This window comes from Sciurus carolinensis, chromosome 2 (genome assembly GCF_902686445.1).
Source record: "Sciurus carolinensis chromosome 2, mSciCar1.2, whole genome shotgun sequence".
NCBI classification, from domain to species: Eukaryota; Metazoa; Chordata; class Mammalia; order Rodentia; family Sciuridae; genus Sciurus; species Sciurus carolinensis.
In genome coordinates this window covers 104,775,979-104,790,498 of record NC_062214.1, presented here as the reverse complement: position 1 = coordinate 104,790,498, position 14,520 = coordinate 104,775,979, and the positions used below count along the sequence as shown (strand labels likewise).

The 14,520-nt window shown below is 37.4% G+C and overlaps 1 protein-coding gene across 1 annotated transcript in view; it reads right to left on the bottom strand.

Annotated features, from left to right (window-relative positions):
* Positions 1-14,520, bottom strand: part of Fbn1 (fibrillin 1) — a 228,134-nt gene that overhangs the window by 82,479 nt on the left and 131,135 nt on the right. Inside the window, exons 14-19 of the mRNA XM_047539691.1 lie at positions 12,362-12,487; positions 10,483-10,605; positions 7,296-7,418; positions 6,050-6,202; positions 1,970-2,023; positions 288-413 (exon numbers count right to left, since the gene is read on the bottom strand). Coding sequence (XP_047395647.1) covers positions 288-413; positions 1,970-2,023; positions 6,050-6,202; positions 7,296-7,418; positions 10,483-10,605; positions 12,362-12,487 — 705 coding nt within the window. The remainder of the gene's footprint in view (positions 1-287; positions 414-1,969; positions 2,024-6,049; positions 6,203-7,295; positions 7,419-10,482; positions 10,606-12,361; positions 12,488-14,520) is intronic.

Below are 14,520 nucleotides of genomic sequence, written 5' to 3'. Positions count from 1 at the left end.
GTCATGTGAGATTAGCTCAAAATCTTTGCATTTTATGTGTGTAAGAAGCTCCTTTCATGGAAGCTTCTTTTATGGAGTGACTCTAATACATGACTATTAATATAACTGTCAAGATTCAGTTATGTGAATGTTTGTTAAATCAAGACGTACGTGCAATTCTGACACACGAAGTATAAAGAATTCATTTGCTCAGTCCTTCAAGCTAGTCAGGAACAGTTTCCTCCAAGCAATGAAAGAAGGGATGCATGATACTTGAAATGTCTTAGAAAATAGGTGGAACTTCTTACCAACACAGTTTTTTCCAGTTATATCCACTTCATATCCTGAATTGCATATACACTTGTAGGACCCACGGAGATTTTCACAAATTCCATTTGGGCAGATATCAGGATCTAATGCACATTCATTAATATCTGCACCAACAAAAAGTTCAAAATCAATGACATTCTAAAATAAACATAAAACTAATTATTAAAAAATAACAGTACAATACATTTAATGGCCTTAGTCTTTAAAGGGGGATGGATGGCTCACTTAGAAGAGGAAAGTTTATTCCCTTTTTCTCATTTTTAGATATCCCCAGTCAAATCTTCCTTCCACCAGTCCCTGAGAAGAAACTGGCATCTGAGCTAGAACTTCAAGAGTTTTATCAATCCTGAATCAAGATGAAAGAGACATCCTGGACTTCTCCTGGTCCAAGCACCAATATGGAAAAGTAGATCCACTATAGAGCTCAAGTCCCTACTCCTGGTCTCCCTGCCCCCAGCCCTTCCCTCTTCAATCTGCCTTCCACACTGCACGATTCTGAATATCCTAAATGCAAGGGGATCATGTCATACCCGTGGTTCAAACTTTTGTGGGTTCAATAATATCCTCAAGATTAAATTGAAATATGAATCCTTTGTTTATTTGTTTCAAACTTCTCACTCCTCTGTGAACACACAATGCCTTTTTCAGTCTGTGGGGCTAATGCCTGGAGCAGGTCTCTTCTTTCATCAAAGGACAGCTCAAACAAAAGGCCTGACTTCACTGCCCTCATGAGCTGGGTCCTCCCTCTTCTGAGCTCTTAAAACTTAAGCAGAGCTCTAAGAGTGGAGGGGAGGCAGAGCCATAATAGGTGTATAGGTAGCCTCAAATTCTATTGCCCGAGTCTTTTAAAAGTCAGTTTGACTTTTTTTTTCTTCTCCAAGTCCCTATTACAACTTGTTCCTGTCTATCCACTAACTCCTTATTTGCTATAAATTTCCTTATATCTCCTCTTTTCTCCTTCAAATACCTTCTCCTTGTCTTCATCTATCTATACTGAATGAATTGACAATTCTACCAGTCCACCAAAACTCTCTTAATCAAATTGTTCAGTTTGATATCGATAAACTAATAATTAATAATATTAATAAGTTAATCCCTTTTACTTTCTTGTCACCTATTTTATTCTAGTTTTTCCACTTTTACTTTGTAATGGCCCCAACATTTCTCTAGTTCTAACTTCTACACAAGCATTTTATTTTCTTCCAGATCAGTTGCTGTCACTGCTTGCTACAACATATAAGACGGCTCCTTATTGTCATCTTGTAATGACCTTGAGAGATAAGAAATCTTTCAGAATGTAGACAGATACAGTTCAATCAACCCATAATCCTGAGCTGTACTTGATGGTGGAAAATCTAAAGGAAGTCCAGGCTGCCTCCTTTCAAGAATGAGCAACCACAATCATTTCATCTCATTCTACGTTTCCCCATCACATGCCCTTCAGTGAGCAAGACCCACACCCACACCCTACAATCGCAGGCCCCACTGGGCCATAGTAGCTCTGCCATAGGGACTTCCAGGCATCCCAGGTACATTATGCAATGATGGCCAGAGAGGAGTCAGGCCAGACTGGTGTGAAGGGACCAACAGGAAACCCACAGGAAGGCCAGATGCTGCCTCGGCACATGCTTAAGGTAGTAAATTTGAAACGAATCCTTACCACTGCCTGCTGACGTCATTCCTGGCCCACTGCTGCAGAGTGCCTGATATTCCGCTGCAATAAATTAACAGATAGTAAATGATTCCCTTGTTTTCAGAACAGGTCAATCCTGCCCTTGGCTTTGCACACATCATTTCCTCCAAAGTGAGCAGAACCGAAATAACGTGGAAAAGCACAAGGAGGTATCTCCTAAGGGAGTCACCTTTATACCAGGCTCTTTTTTAAAGGCTTCGCATCACCGAGGAAATAGACTTTGAAGGATACAGGCAAGTTATAGCAATTCCTTGTGCAAAGCACTTTTGGAAAAGGTATTTTTCCCCATAACTTGATTTGGTTCACCAGGGAACACTTTACACTTTACAGTGAAATGTGCCTGTTAAAATGTGGTTTCTTAACTGTTAATAAAACTTTCTCCCACCATCTTGGGAATAATTTCATTTCTGAGTGCTAGCTGTTTTTTCAGTACAATCTAGTTCTTAATATTTTTTCATTTCTCTCTGCAGATTCTCTAACCTCCCCTCAGAAGAACAACATCAAGGTGTCTAATCTTGTGTGTGTTCAAGGTGTATTTTAAAAAGTAATATTTATCAGGATACTAGATGATAAATCTAAACGGTAAAGCATTGCTTAATGTCAAAATTGTGAGATCTTTTAAAAAATTGTGATATATAGAACATCTGTGTTAAAACCAGGTTTCTATTTCTATTTGTTAAAAGTATGCAATGTTTTACATAGAGTTCCAACAATATTTTGATGAACTTAAGAGTGAATGAGGAAAATGGAGAACTAACTAGAGTCAAACTTTATTCAAGGAAAAGAAACTAATGTGTTCCTCAGTTGCCCATGATTTCTGGAAGCCACTAGCTCTAGTGCTTCAGTGGAAGGAGAACTGAACATTATGGATGAGCCTTTTTTGCAGAGGCTGACTGAACCTCAGTGCTAAAGCAAATAGTTTTTATAGTTCCATATGCTAGAGATCTGCATTTTGATGACAGCAGATACAAAAGAGTTATACAAGCATAAGATTAAGGGTGAATCCTTCAGAGCTGTGTCACCTACCAAATGTTAATTTGAAAAAAAAAAAAGCAATAACATCCTTTCATTAAAATCATCTTAAAAGGGGCCAACAAAGGAACAAATGGAAAGGTGGCTGTGACTGTATTGGAAAGGCAGAGAAAAAGAACAAAAAAAAATCCTTTTTATTCTCTCATATTATCAATTAATTAAAACAATAAAACAAAATCTCACTGATTTTGTAAAAAGCACTTTTACAGGTAATTTAGATTAGCTGATGCTTGGTCTAAATGGAAGCAAAGTATCATCTCCACTGTTTTTAATTCAAGCAGGATCTGGCACTAGACTGTCTTTTGAAGTGAATTCAAATCATCATAGGTTTGAATGTTGAAGACTATGCTTATTGCTGGGTAGAAAATGCTTTCTCTCTGATAGTTTCCTTTTCCGCAAATTGTGGCTAATGATACCCATTTCATGTGGCAGATCTAATGAGTTAACATGTAACTGAGTATAGCTTGAGCATTGAAGTGGTAGGTGTTGCTGAGCTACCTCAAGGTAGCACCATGGAGACAGCAGTATGGGGGACACTCAGGAAAATTCCCAGAATTGCACTTAGGCAAGTTTAAATGACTAGTTTCTGTGAGGAGTAAACACTGAAGGTTGAGGAGGAAAGAGGTCCTGCTGAACCATGTAAATCAGCTTCTTCAGCCAGTGAGAAATAACTTCATATAAAGCTTGTTCCACTCACAGATAACTTTAGAGGTTGCACAGTTATGATTTCTCAGTGGATTAAAGATATTTTTTGTGGATACCTTTAAAAATCTCCCAAGATCTCATGAAAATGGAAGGGCAATTACTAGAGGAAAGGAGGAAGGAGGGGAGAGAAAGGGGAAATACTGGGGAATGATAAGGGCCAAATTATATTGTTATATTATGTACATGCTTGAATATGGAACAATGAATCCCACCATTATGCATAACTATAACACACCAATAAAAATATGGAAAAATCCCCCTTTTCAAAGGGGGGATTTAGCTAAATTAGCTAAATTATTTTGTATACATGCATAAATATATAACAATGAATTCTATTAATATGTACAATTATATTGTATCAATAATTTTTGTTTTTTTTAAATCCCCTCTCTGCTGGGTGCAGTGGAGCACACCTGTAATTCCAGCAGCTCGGGAGGCTGAGGCAGGAGGATCAAGAGTTCAAAACCAGCCTCAGCAACAGTGAGGCGCTAAGCAACTCAGTGAGACCCTGTCTCTAAATAAAATACAAAATAGGGACGGGGGTGTGGCTTAGTGGTCGAGTATCCTGAGCTCAATTCCCAGTATTAAACAAAACAAAACAAAACAAAACAAAAAAACTCCTCTCTCTCCTGAAATAAGGGATGTCTCATGTGTGGCCCTTTTATGGTCTGCCATTTATATCCACCAAAGAGGTAGAGAAATCAAACTGAAAGAAACCAGTTCCACATGTGGACTTTTTCTTTGTAAATTCATTCAAATAAAAATCAGAAGTTAGTGGACCTGGGTCTTAAGTTTAATTCTCTTTAAACTTTATTGCTTAAGTAATCAAGTCTCTTTTGGTTGTCTTTTTCTAAGCCTTTATCATTTCCCTATGTATCATAACACTGTTTTTAGAGAGGCATTTGGTCCAGAGGAAAATGGTACCAAGTTCCCTGGATTCTGAGTTTTGGCCCTTCTACTCACTCAATGTGAACAAATCACCTATGCTGTGTGGGTTAGTTTTCATGATTCTCATCTGTCACATAAATTTAAGGTATGTAAGAGAAGTACTTTGAAAAGTTACAGGCAAAAGGATGGTATTAAAAACACACAACTATAAAGTTATATTGAATCATTTTTGTTTGATGTAATGATATTTACTTATAATTGAAGTACATTAAACGTGTACTTAGCTCATTGCTGATCATATATAAATGATAATTTGCATTTTATTCACTTAGTGAAGTAAAAAGCCAAAATAAGGCTTTCTTTTAATTGACACTCCTCACTTCATTTACTGTATTCCTTTTAACTTTCTCTAGCTTCTCATAGTATATTTTAATTTCTAACTCTCTGATTTCAAAGATTATCATTTTCAAAATAACAGATCTTTAAAAATTATGGTTAAATCTTTAATTCATTTTATTTAGTGCAGAAATGAACAGACCAAATCTCAGATGTAAACTGACTCACTGGAACAAAGTATTTTCAATATTAAGTCTAACTTTACTTTAGGACTTTAGAAGTCATCTGCCAAGCTACCTTAAAATCATGTTCAAATATTGATAGTCTATTATTTCAATTTCAATAAACTTTTTGCTTTATAAATAATTTGCAACTGCAGAGAACCTTCTGGGTTATTGAAGGCAGTTCATTGTTTAGATTAGAACACCAAACACCCCTTAACCTTATTATTCTATTTTATAATCATATTTGTTAATGTAAGTTACTTCAAATCCTTAAATGAGAAAAAATGCACGAACAACTAAAACCCCAATGAAGTAATAATTTGTCTTCCTGTGAACTGGGAGCAGAATTCTGACTCACCATCCAGTTCTCTTTTCACTGTGTCATACCACCAGAAAAATACTTTTTCCCTAAGGTTGAATAAAACCATTTAAGAAAAGCACACCAAAATCAACAAGTGGGATGTGAACAAAATTCACAAATGGTCTTCTGGGAAACTGCTGGAAATATTCAGGTAGTCTGAAAATTATTTACTTTTACACCATATAAAATTCTGCTTTTATAATAGGCAGCTCCTGCAAAATGTAAGCGTCATGAACTTGCATGTATTCCACAGAGCAAGACTACTATTGAGGTGGCAGAGTTCACATGAGAGGCATAAACGCACTGCCTACTGCAAATTATTGTGAGGAGAGGGTGAGTAACACATAACTAGACACTGGCTAGACCTTGCCAAGACCCAGCAAGGTCCTAACGTACCTGGAAAGCATATTGTAACCATTCCCTGTCACTTCCATAAAAGTAAAGATCACAGATGCAGGCAGAAGGCTGGCAGCATGAGGACCCCTCCACGATACCACATACCTGAATTTTGTGCAGGACATGGCTGGCAGGGCTCCCCAAAGGCATACTCAGTGTTGGCACAACAGCATTCAGATTTAGTAACAGCACCAAACAAAGGCTTGACACACTGGCCCCTCTTGTATCCCCCGTAGCATGTGCTCCGCATGTGTGTGTCTAAACAGGAAGAAGTACCTATTTTTATACTGTCCTTCAACAGATGAGACCCCTCCCCCAGGTCAGAGTTGAAGCTGCCTTTATTTATGCATAGTCCCTGTTCTGACTCACGGAGAATGCCTCCAGTACCAGGTGTCAACAGTAAAAATAAATAAAGCAAAACACCAAAACACATTTAGTTCCCAAGCAGTGGAAACTAATGACCAGACTCTTATAGTTTCTTTAGGGATTAACATGGTTTACCAAACTGTGAGGCCCTTAAGTGCTGGGATTATGTCTCTTTCATTTTTGTCTTCCCCAGGCATGCACTGAGCAGGCACTTAATAAATGTTGAATGAATGTTGAATTTCACACCATAATAAATAAGATCTTTATTAGAAATGCACCCTACCCCAGAATAAACATGCAATTATTGAATGTCTGAATTAGGTGTACTTTCCAGAAAGGAGAAGGTTTGATCTGTAAAAGGTTCATTATATAAATCTGTAGATGTTGGTCAACTAAGCCATGTTATCTTTACCACCAAGGAAGAAACTTTTGGCCGTGCCCAATCCTTTTCCAATTCAAAGGGTTTTCTGAGCACCTTTCTTAAAAATAATTGTAGACAAAATTCATATCTATTTCTCAATCTTCTTATATAGGCTCATACTTCTTACAAAGCAACATAAAACTATTATCCTATATATTTCTCAGTTATCCATATTCTCCTTTGCATTCTATACTTTCCTTGGAAATTTAACTCATTATGAAGATGTTTGCCATGAGAGAGGGAGCACATATAGGTCAATTTCAAAGACCAGTATCAACAAAGGGAAGTTGGAGAATACTGGGGTTAGGTGTGTATTTAGAGAATAAAAGTAAGAAGGAGAGGTTAGGGTCCCCTGGTTTTTCCTTTATGTCAGTTCATCTTTCTGTTCTTTAAATTAGTATACAAGTTATACAAGAAGAGGAGACCTGACCCTGCTGGTTTACTGCTCTGTGACTACCCATTATATCCTACCTGCTAAGGCAGAGGGCCTTTGTTATTGGTGGACTTCACTGATGGACAGAAGGGGGCCTCTCTATCATAAATCAAGCCATGGCTTTTTCTTACCAACACACACACGTCCATCCAGACCCACGGCCAGTCCAGGGAAGCATTCACATCTGTAGGAGCCATCAGTGTTCACACAGCGCCCATTCATGCAGATCCCAGGTGTTTCACATTCGTTAATATCTGTGATGGGAAGAGGTACTGATTAAAAATGAAATGACTTTTTTCTAAATCATAATGTTTACCATTATAACACTCAAATGGGTAGGATGGAAAATCGTGCAGCATCAACAATACGAGTTCAATGAGAGGTATTCTCAGTTTCCTTTAAAAGAACAGTAACAAAACAAGAGAAATTGCTTAATATTATTACTTTTCCATAAAAAGCTACTTTATAAATATTCTCCCAAGAGATTTTTTTTTTAATCCAAAATAAAAATCACAAAGGCAAAACAGAATTGGAGGAAGAGGGAAAATGACTGCTGAAAGACAAAGGGTTTTGTGTAATGCATCCCATGGTAGCTATGCCAGAAATCTAGTTTGATAACAAACTGCATCTCTGACCTGGGCAGGAAGCTTTGCTTTTTGGCATTCAACACCCAGGCTGTGTCCCCGATCTAGAACCACCCTTGCCTTGGCCCTCTGGGACAAAATGTTAAAAGAGGTGTGACTAAGACCTTGAAAGAACAACACAGAAAAGAATAGAAAATGAACTTAGATGCTTCTGGTGACGACCCTGGACCAATAACAGCATTATAAGTAAGTGGAAGACAGCAAAGAAAAGTTTTCCTTAAGTATTATAAGTATTTTGTAGTATCGTATGTATATATTTAGAGAGGTCTGGTAAAAGATTTTATTGGACACACACTAGTAATAGCAGAGATTTCTCCCCCTTAATATAGGGAAAGAGAAAAGGTATTAAAATTGTGTTTTGGAAAACACAGGACACTTAGAAGCAAGTCATTTTATAATGACTCCTTTTACAATATACAACTAGTATATGTGACTATTTCCTTTCTTCTGACCTTAAAAAGGCAAATTGAGAGTGAAACACCTCTGTGTTTTACTTAGCTTGTGTTGTTTGGCACAAAATATATTAAGATGGTCCAAGATTCCATGTACAGATTGTATTTAAAACAGCAGTTATATTTAAATACATGAACCCAAATTGGTTCAGTTAGTTATTTCAGTCATCTTTTTATTCAAGTTGAAACCTACAGTAAAACAGTTAAGACTACAGTCTGAAAAGTAACACAAAAGCTTTTTAATGGAGACAAAGATGTCACATAGATCCAGAGGAAGGTCACTCAAAGTCGGCAGCCTAAACTTTTAGAAAGTGATCAGACAGGCCATGCTGTTCACCAGAGTAGTTAAACTGTAGAGATGAAATGAGCATTTTTGATGCAGCTTTGAACAAGTCACATCTTTTGGGGGCTCAGAACTAAGTGCATACTTAGCACTAAAAGAAAGTCTTGGAGAAAATAATAAAAAGGAAAACAGCCATCATTTAAGAGATTTCTTTCTTTTTTCTTCTGTTAGTCTTATTATTATGTGTGTATCTATGTTCTATTCACTAGAAACAAAGAACAAGGGCAATAACATTGAGCTTGGGAGCTCAAGCTTGCTTGCTTGCATACTCTCTCTTTCCCTTAAACCAGAATGCTAAAGTCAAAGCAAACCACTGGAATCATCTTTGAATGGAACAATCCCTTTATTGATAAGATATTATTTCTCTGGTTGCAAAACTAGTTCCATCTATGAGGTCATAATGTCTTCTGAAATAGCATTATGCATTGGTCACACTTAATGCTGAGGACCTGCTGCCTGGGTCACCAGCAGCTCAGAGGCACTAAAAGCGAACCTTAGTGCGCGCTGTGTATTGGCAAGAAGAGTAAGTGTTCTCGCAGAAGTCCTGCTCACAAAGGGGCTTTCACATTTCCTTCCGTTATTTTGTTTGGAAGCCTAATTCCAAATATTCCAGCAATCATTCCCTTGCCCTTTCTTTCTATTTTTTTTTTTAACTTGTATAGCACTTAATTTGCACAATTTGACACTTTGTTTTTTGCTATCTTACATTGTAGAATATTTCCATGTGCTAATCCTGTCTTCCCATATAAGTTCCTACCAGCCCAGAGCTTAAAACGACAGAAACCATTTTCCTCCCTGAAATTTGAAAAACTAAACTGTTTTTGCTTGCTGTGAAGACAGATTTTCACAATATTAAGAGCCACCGATGTAAGGTCATAGAGAATGTAGGTAAACAACCAAGGCCTAGAAGCTCTTTCAAGCCTGGAGAAAACGCGCATCTTGCCAGGGACTGAACACATACAAAGCTTTCTTCCATAACACCTTTACCAAGTCGTTCACTAGGGATGCTCGGAAAGGAGATCTTACATGAATTTTTCCTGCTTTCTCAACCTTAAGTATCTTGATGTGCTACACTTCTGCAACTAAAACTGGACAGAGGCTCTGAATATACCATTTTAGCAGATTTTATGAACCTATTTTGATTCTTTGAAAAGTCTGGTTCTTGTTCAGATCTCAGACCCAAGTGCAGGAATCACTCATCCCTGACTACGTAAGGAAGGAGACTAAGCATGAATTCATCTCTGATGACTCTGAGGACCCTGACCTCAACAGAACAAAAATAATTCCTCCTAATTTCTGCTTTAGTACTTGAAGCAAAGAGATGATTTCAAAAGTTATCAAGCCAAACAATGGCTCTTGGTTCGTTTATTTCTTCTGCTTAATCCCATTTTCCTCTTTGCTTATATAACTTTATAAAAACTAAATACATTGACCACAAAAAAAAAAAATTGTCTGTTTCTTCAGATATCTGAGGGAAATTGTGAGGAAGACATCACTGCAAATGACAGTCTACAGTGTTCTGCCCCGTGAAGACATGAGGTGGAAAAAACGGCCATCAAAAGCCTAAATGTTCTGATCCCTCAACTGGAAAGAAGAAGCAGAACTCCACCTATTTAGAAAGATACATCTATCAGAAGACGAGTTGGCAGCTTAGCTTTATGTATTTGCTACATTGAAGGCTTTCAGGCTCCTTTGAAAGGACCCAAATACCTTTTCTGAAATAAGAATGGCCTTCTGGTCATAAACTGTCACCGTTTGGATGGCTGGACTTAAGGGATTCCAGCTAGGTTGCCGGGTCCAGAATAAGGGATGCTTCATGTGGGGAGAATCCATAAAGAAAAGTGGAGAAAAAGAAAGCGAAGAATGTGGGTTCACACACCTTTGCAGTAACGCCCATCTGATGCCAGCTGGAATCCAGGTTTGCAAATGCATTTGAAACTGCCATCTTCATTGATACACATCCCATTAAGACACATGTTCCTTATGCTGCACTCATCCATATCTAAAAGATAAATACAGAGAGTGTCTTGGAGTCAAAGAGTATGCTTACAAAAGGAAGCCAACCTGCATGAATATAATTCTGCTTCTTCACCTTTCTTTCTCTTGGATGTGCACAAAATATTTATTCTTTTATCTTTCTTTGTTATTATAGTTTGAGGTTTTCATTCAAATTATATCATACAAAGAGGGATCATATGAAATATGTATCTCAAGTTCTCAAGCTTTGACATATGTGCAAACAAAAAGCTAGATTTATAAGTGTGGATACATACATATGTATACATATATGTACACACAAAGTTTTAGTAAAAGTGTTATAGCCCATTGAGCATATTTATTTCATAGAATCACATTACTTCTGATACACCAAATTAAATCAAAGCTAAGAATAGGGGAATATGAAATGTATTCAGGCTACATCCTGATTCTTTAAGAAGTGGAATGTAGAAGACAGATTACAGCGTGAAGCAATTTTAAATAGGAGTAGGAAAAACGGATTTTTAAAAAGCAAAACTCTGGGGCTGGGATTGTGGCTCAGTGGTGGAGCAGTTGCCTAGCATGTGTGAGGCACTGGATTCAATTCTCAGCACCGCATATAAATAAATAAAATAAAGGTCCATGAACAACTAAAAATATATATTAAAAAATTTTTAAAAGAATATAACTGAGCCAGTTAGCCTTTAGGATCCCTTGATCATGGGGATTTTTAAAAAAATCATCAACATGCTATTTTATGTATATTATAGCTGTCTTGGGAGGTGCATGCTCCTGTAGACATGATATGTCTTCACTTACAGGCTTTAGTCGGACCCGTGTAATTTATGATCTCTCTTTTTCCCTTTCTCTCTCCCACTCCCCTTTCTCTCTCTCTTTCAACAGGATTCTATCCCAACCAGGAATTTTGGCATTACGTCTCTGAATTGAATCATTGAGATAATATTTTGCCAAAAATGTTTCTAAGAACAATTTTGAAATTCTTTTAATGTATGAATAGATTCTTGGGACCTGCCCAAAGGCATTGGGAAACAGGATAAGCAACATTCCTTACTTTTTGCTAAAGGTCTGCAGGTGAAAATCTGTCAATAATAGTCATATTTTCTAATCAAGGGAAGACTAGCAAAGGCACAAACAAAACATTGGAAGCATCTCACTTCAAAATGAGGTGATGAGGGCTGGGGAGATAGCTCAGCTGGTAGAGTGCTTGTCTTGCAAGCACAGGTCCTGAGTTCGATCCCCAGTACCACAAAAAAAAAAAAAAAAAAAGACTCAAAATGAGGTGATGAATGCAAGAGGCAACAGAGAAGGTTGGAGCTCAGCAGTCAGTATTTCTCTTAAACAAATCTGAAGTTTGGAGACACTGACTAAGTAGTATTTTATTATTAGGCAGGCACTTTAAACAAAAGGATTACAAGTGACTAGAGAATATATGGGCTAGGTGTCTCCAAGTTTTTCGTAAAAAAATTCCGCAATATATACATTTCAACTAGATAAAATTAGGAAGCAATAATTTATGCTACAAAAGTTTCCTCATCACCAGTGATCTTTCAGTGGCAAGCTCTCAGTACATTAGAATGTTATTTGACTCACACACATGTGAGTTATAGAGAGGAATATTGTGGAAATGTAGGCTTGCCTCTCAGATAACAATATGTGAAATACATTTGACATTTTGACCTTTCACTCCATATTTGCCTTGAGACTCCTGATCTAAAGACTGCAAAGGAAGAAGAGGAATGTGCTTATCACACTGTTATTACCTTCACAGTTCTTCCCATCTCGGGTAACATGGAAGCCTGCATTACACACGCAATGGAAACTGCCATCTGTGTTGATGCAACGTCCATTATTGCAGATACGGCCATTCTGTAAACATTCGTCAATGTCTAAAATCCAGTATGAAGGAAGAAACAGCTTAGTTAGGGGACTGAAGATTGTTTTTTCCTTCCTCAATTTTCAAACTCATGACCTTAGCTTTGGGTTTCAATTACTCAGTAATATTCTTCAATACACATTGGGTACCAAAAGATTAGGATTATCAGTGTTTGAAAGACATATGACAGGAAAAAAAATACCTTATACAGTCACATTCAATCTAACCTCTTTTCTACTAAGACTATTTAAATCTAAATTCTGTAAACAAAATAGAGTATTTATCATTTTCCTAGCTAGTTTATTGAGCCAGTATGTGTGTGTGTATATATATATGTGTGTATATAATTATTATAATATGTATATCTCATTTATATTGAACTTTGGCTGGTATTGTTAAATATGTGATTGAAAGGGCAGATCTTATAGCTGTATCAAAACAGTAAAACAGAAATGCTATTTTAAAAAACCTATGTAATTCTCCCTGAAAACTATCAATCATATGACTATACCTACCTTCCTTATGGCAGTTCTGATTCAAGTACGGTTTATTGCTCATTTATTCTTAGCCTTTTTTTTTTTTTAAATAACTTTATGAGCACTCTATCTACCATATAAAATATTGGTACTTTGGGAGTATTTTCCTCTTTTTTCTATTGTGCTTAATATTATGCCAAAGTAAACAATAGGGCTTGATATGGAAGTGCTAAAAATGACAATAATTCAAATAACCTCTATCTGATCTCTCATTTAAAGATTGATAACTGACCCAAAGTGAGTGATATGGTACCCTGAGGGTTCTGCTTCCCTCTATTTGTAGAGGCTACAAATCGGATGAATATCAAAGAGGATGATCACAGGCTGTCTTGTCTACTCAGCATACCATTATTTCCGGGCTCATTCCCAGCAGATAGGGAACTGTGCAAGTCTGAATGGGAGCAGACCTATCTGTGCAGATTTGAGGACATATCTTCCCGAGAACAAGTGCCCCACACATCCCCTGGACAAGAAGAATGTGCATTTATGGCGTCTGGGTTATTCTGTCTTCCCTGCGTCTGCACGGTGTCTTTGTGGTTGACCCTCAGACGCACTCTCTTTCTGGGCAGATCCTGCAGTGGTTTCCACACAAGTCATTGGACTAGCTGTGGCAGTCTGGGCTTTTCTTCTGTCTGATCTTTGTGCCAACAACCTACGATCTTTTTCTCTCTCCTTTATTTCTTAATCCTTGCTAAAATCTGACTTGCTCCACACTCCAAAAAGTGGTAAAAGGCACATATTCTTGCACAGACTATTTTTTTAAGGATTCTGTAATTTTTTTGAGGCCAAGGTTAAAATAAACAGGAAAAAGAGTTCATCTTTTTTCCCTCCTCACCAACTTGAGAATGCTGTGGGGTTCCACTGCTTTATAAGATAAATGAAATGCATGTCATTCAAAGATTTCAACTGTGTTTCTGTCTATCTCTTCTGTACCCTTCTACCCACTCCCTCACGTACTTCTTTTCTGCTAAGTACACAGTCTTTTGGACACTTCTGCAGTGACTTTCATCTACCAAATAACAAGAGTGTGTCCTCAACTTCTGTTCAGAATAAACTTAGCACCAACTCTTTTTCTTTTGTACTGGGAATTGAACCAAGAGGTGCTCTACCACTGAACTGCTACATCCCCAGTCCTTCTTATTTTTTTTATTTTTTTATTTTTTGAGACAGGGTCTCCCTAAGTTGCTGAGGCTGGCCTTGAACTGGTGACCCTCCTGTCTCAGCCTCCCCAGTTGCAAGGATCACAGGCATGCACCACTGAACCTGGCTTAGTACTAACTCTTAAAGGAGACAGTGCTGGAGGCCTGCCGATCATCCTTAGTTTCCTGTACATTAAATCCTACACAGATGACAACCACATGCATTTACATTGCCTGGCTCTCACCCCCATTCAGTTCTCTCAATAATCACTTCTCTTTGCTTATTTAACAGTATAGCCTCTGGTCAGTGGTTTTATTTTATTCTTTCCTATTGAAAATGCTTAGTACTGTTAATTATTTTAACCAATAGT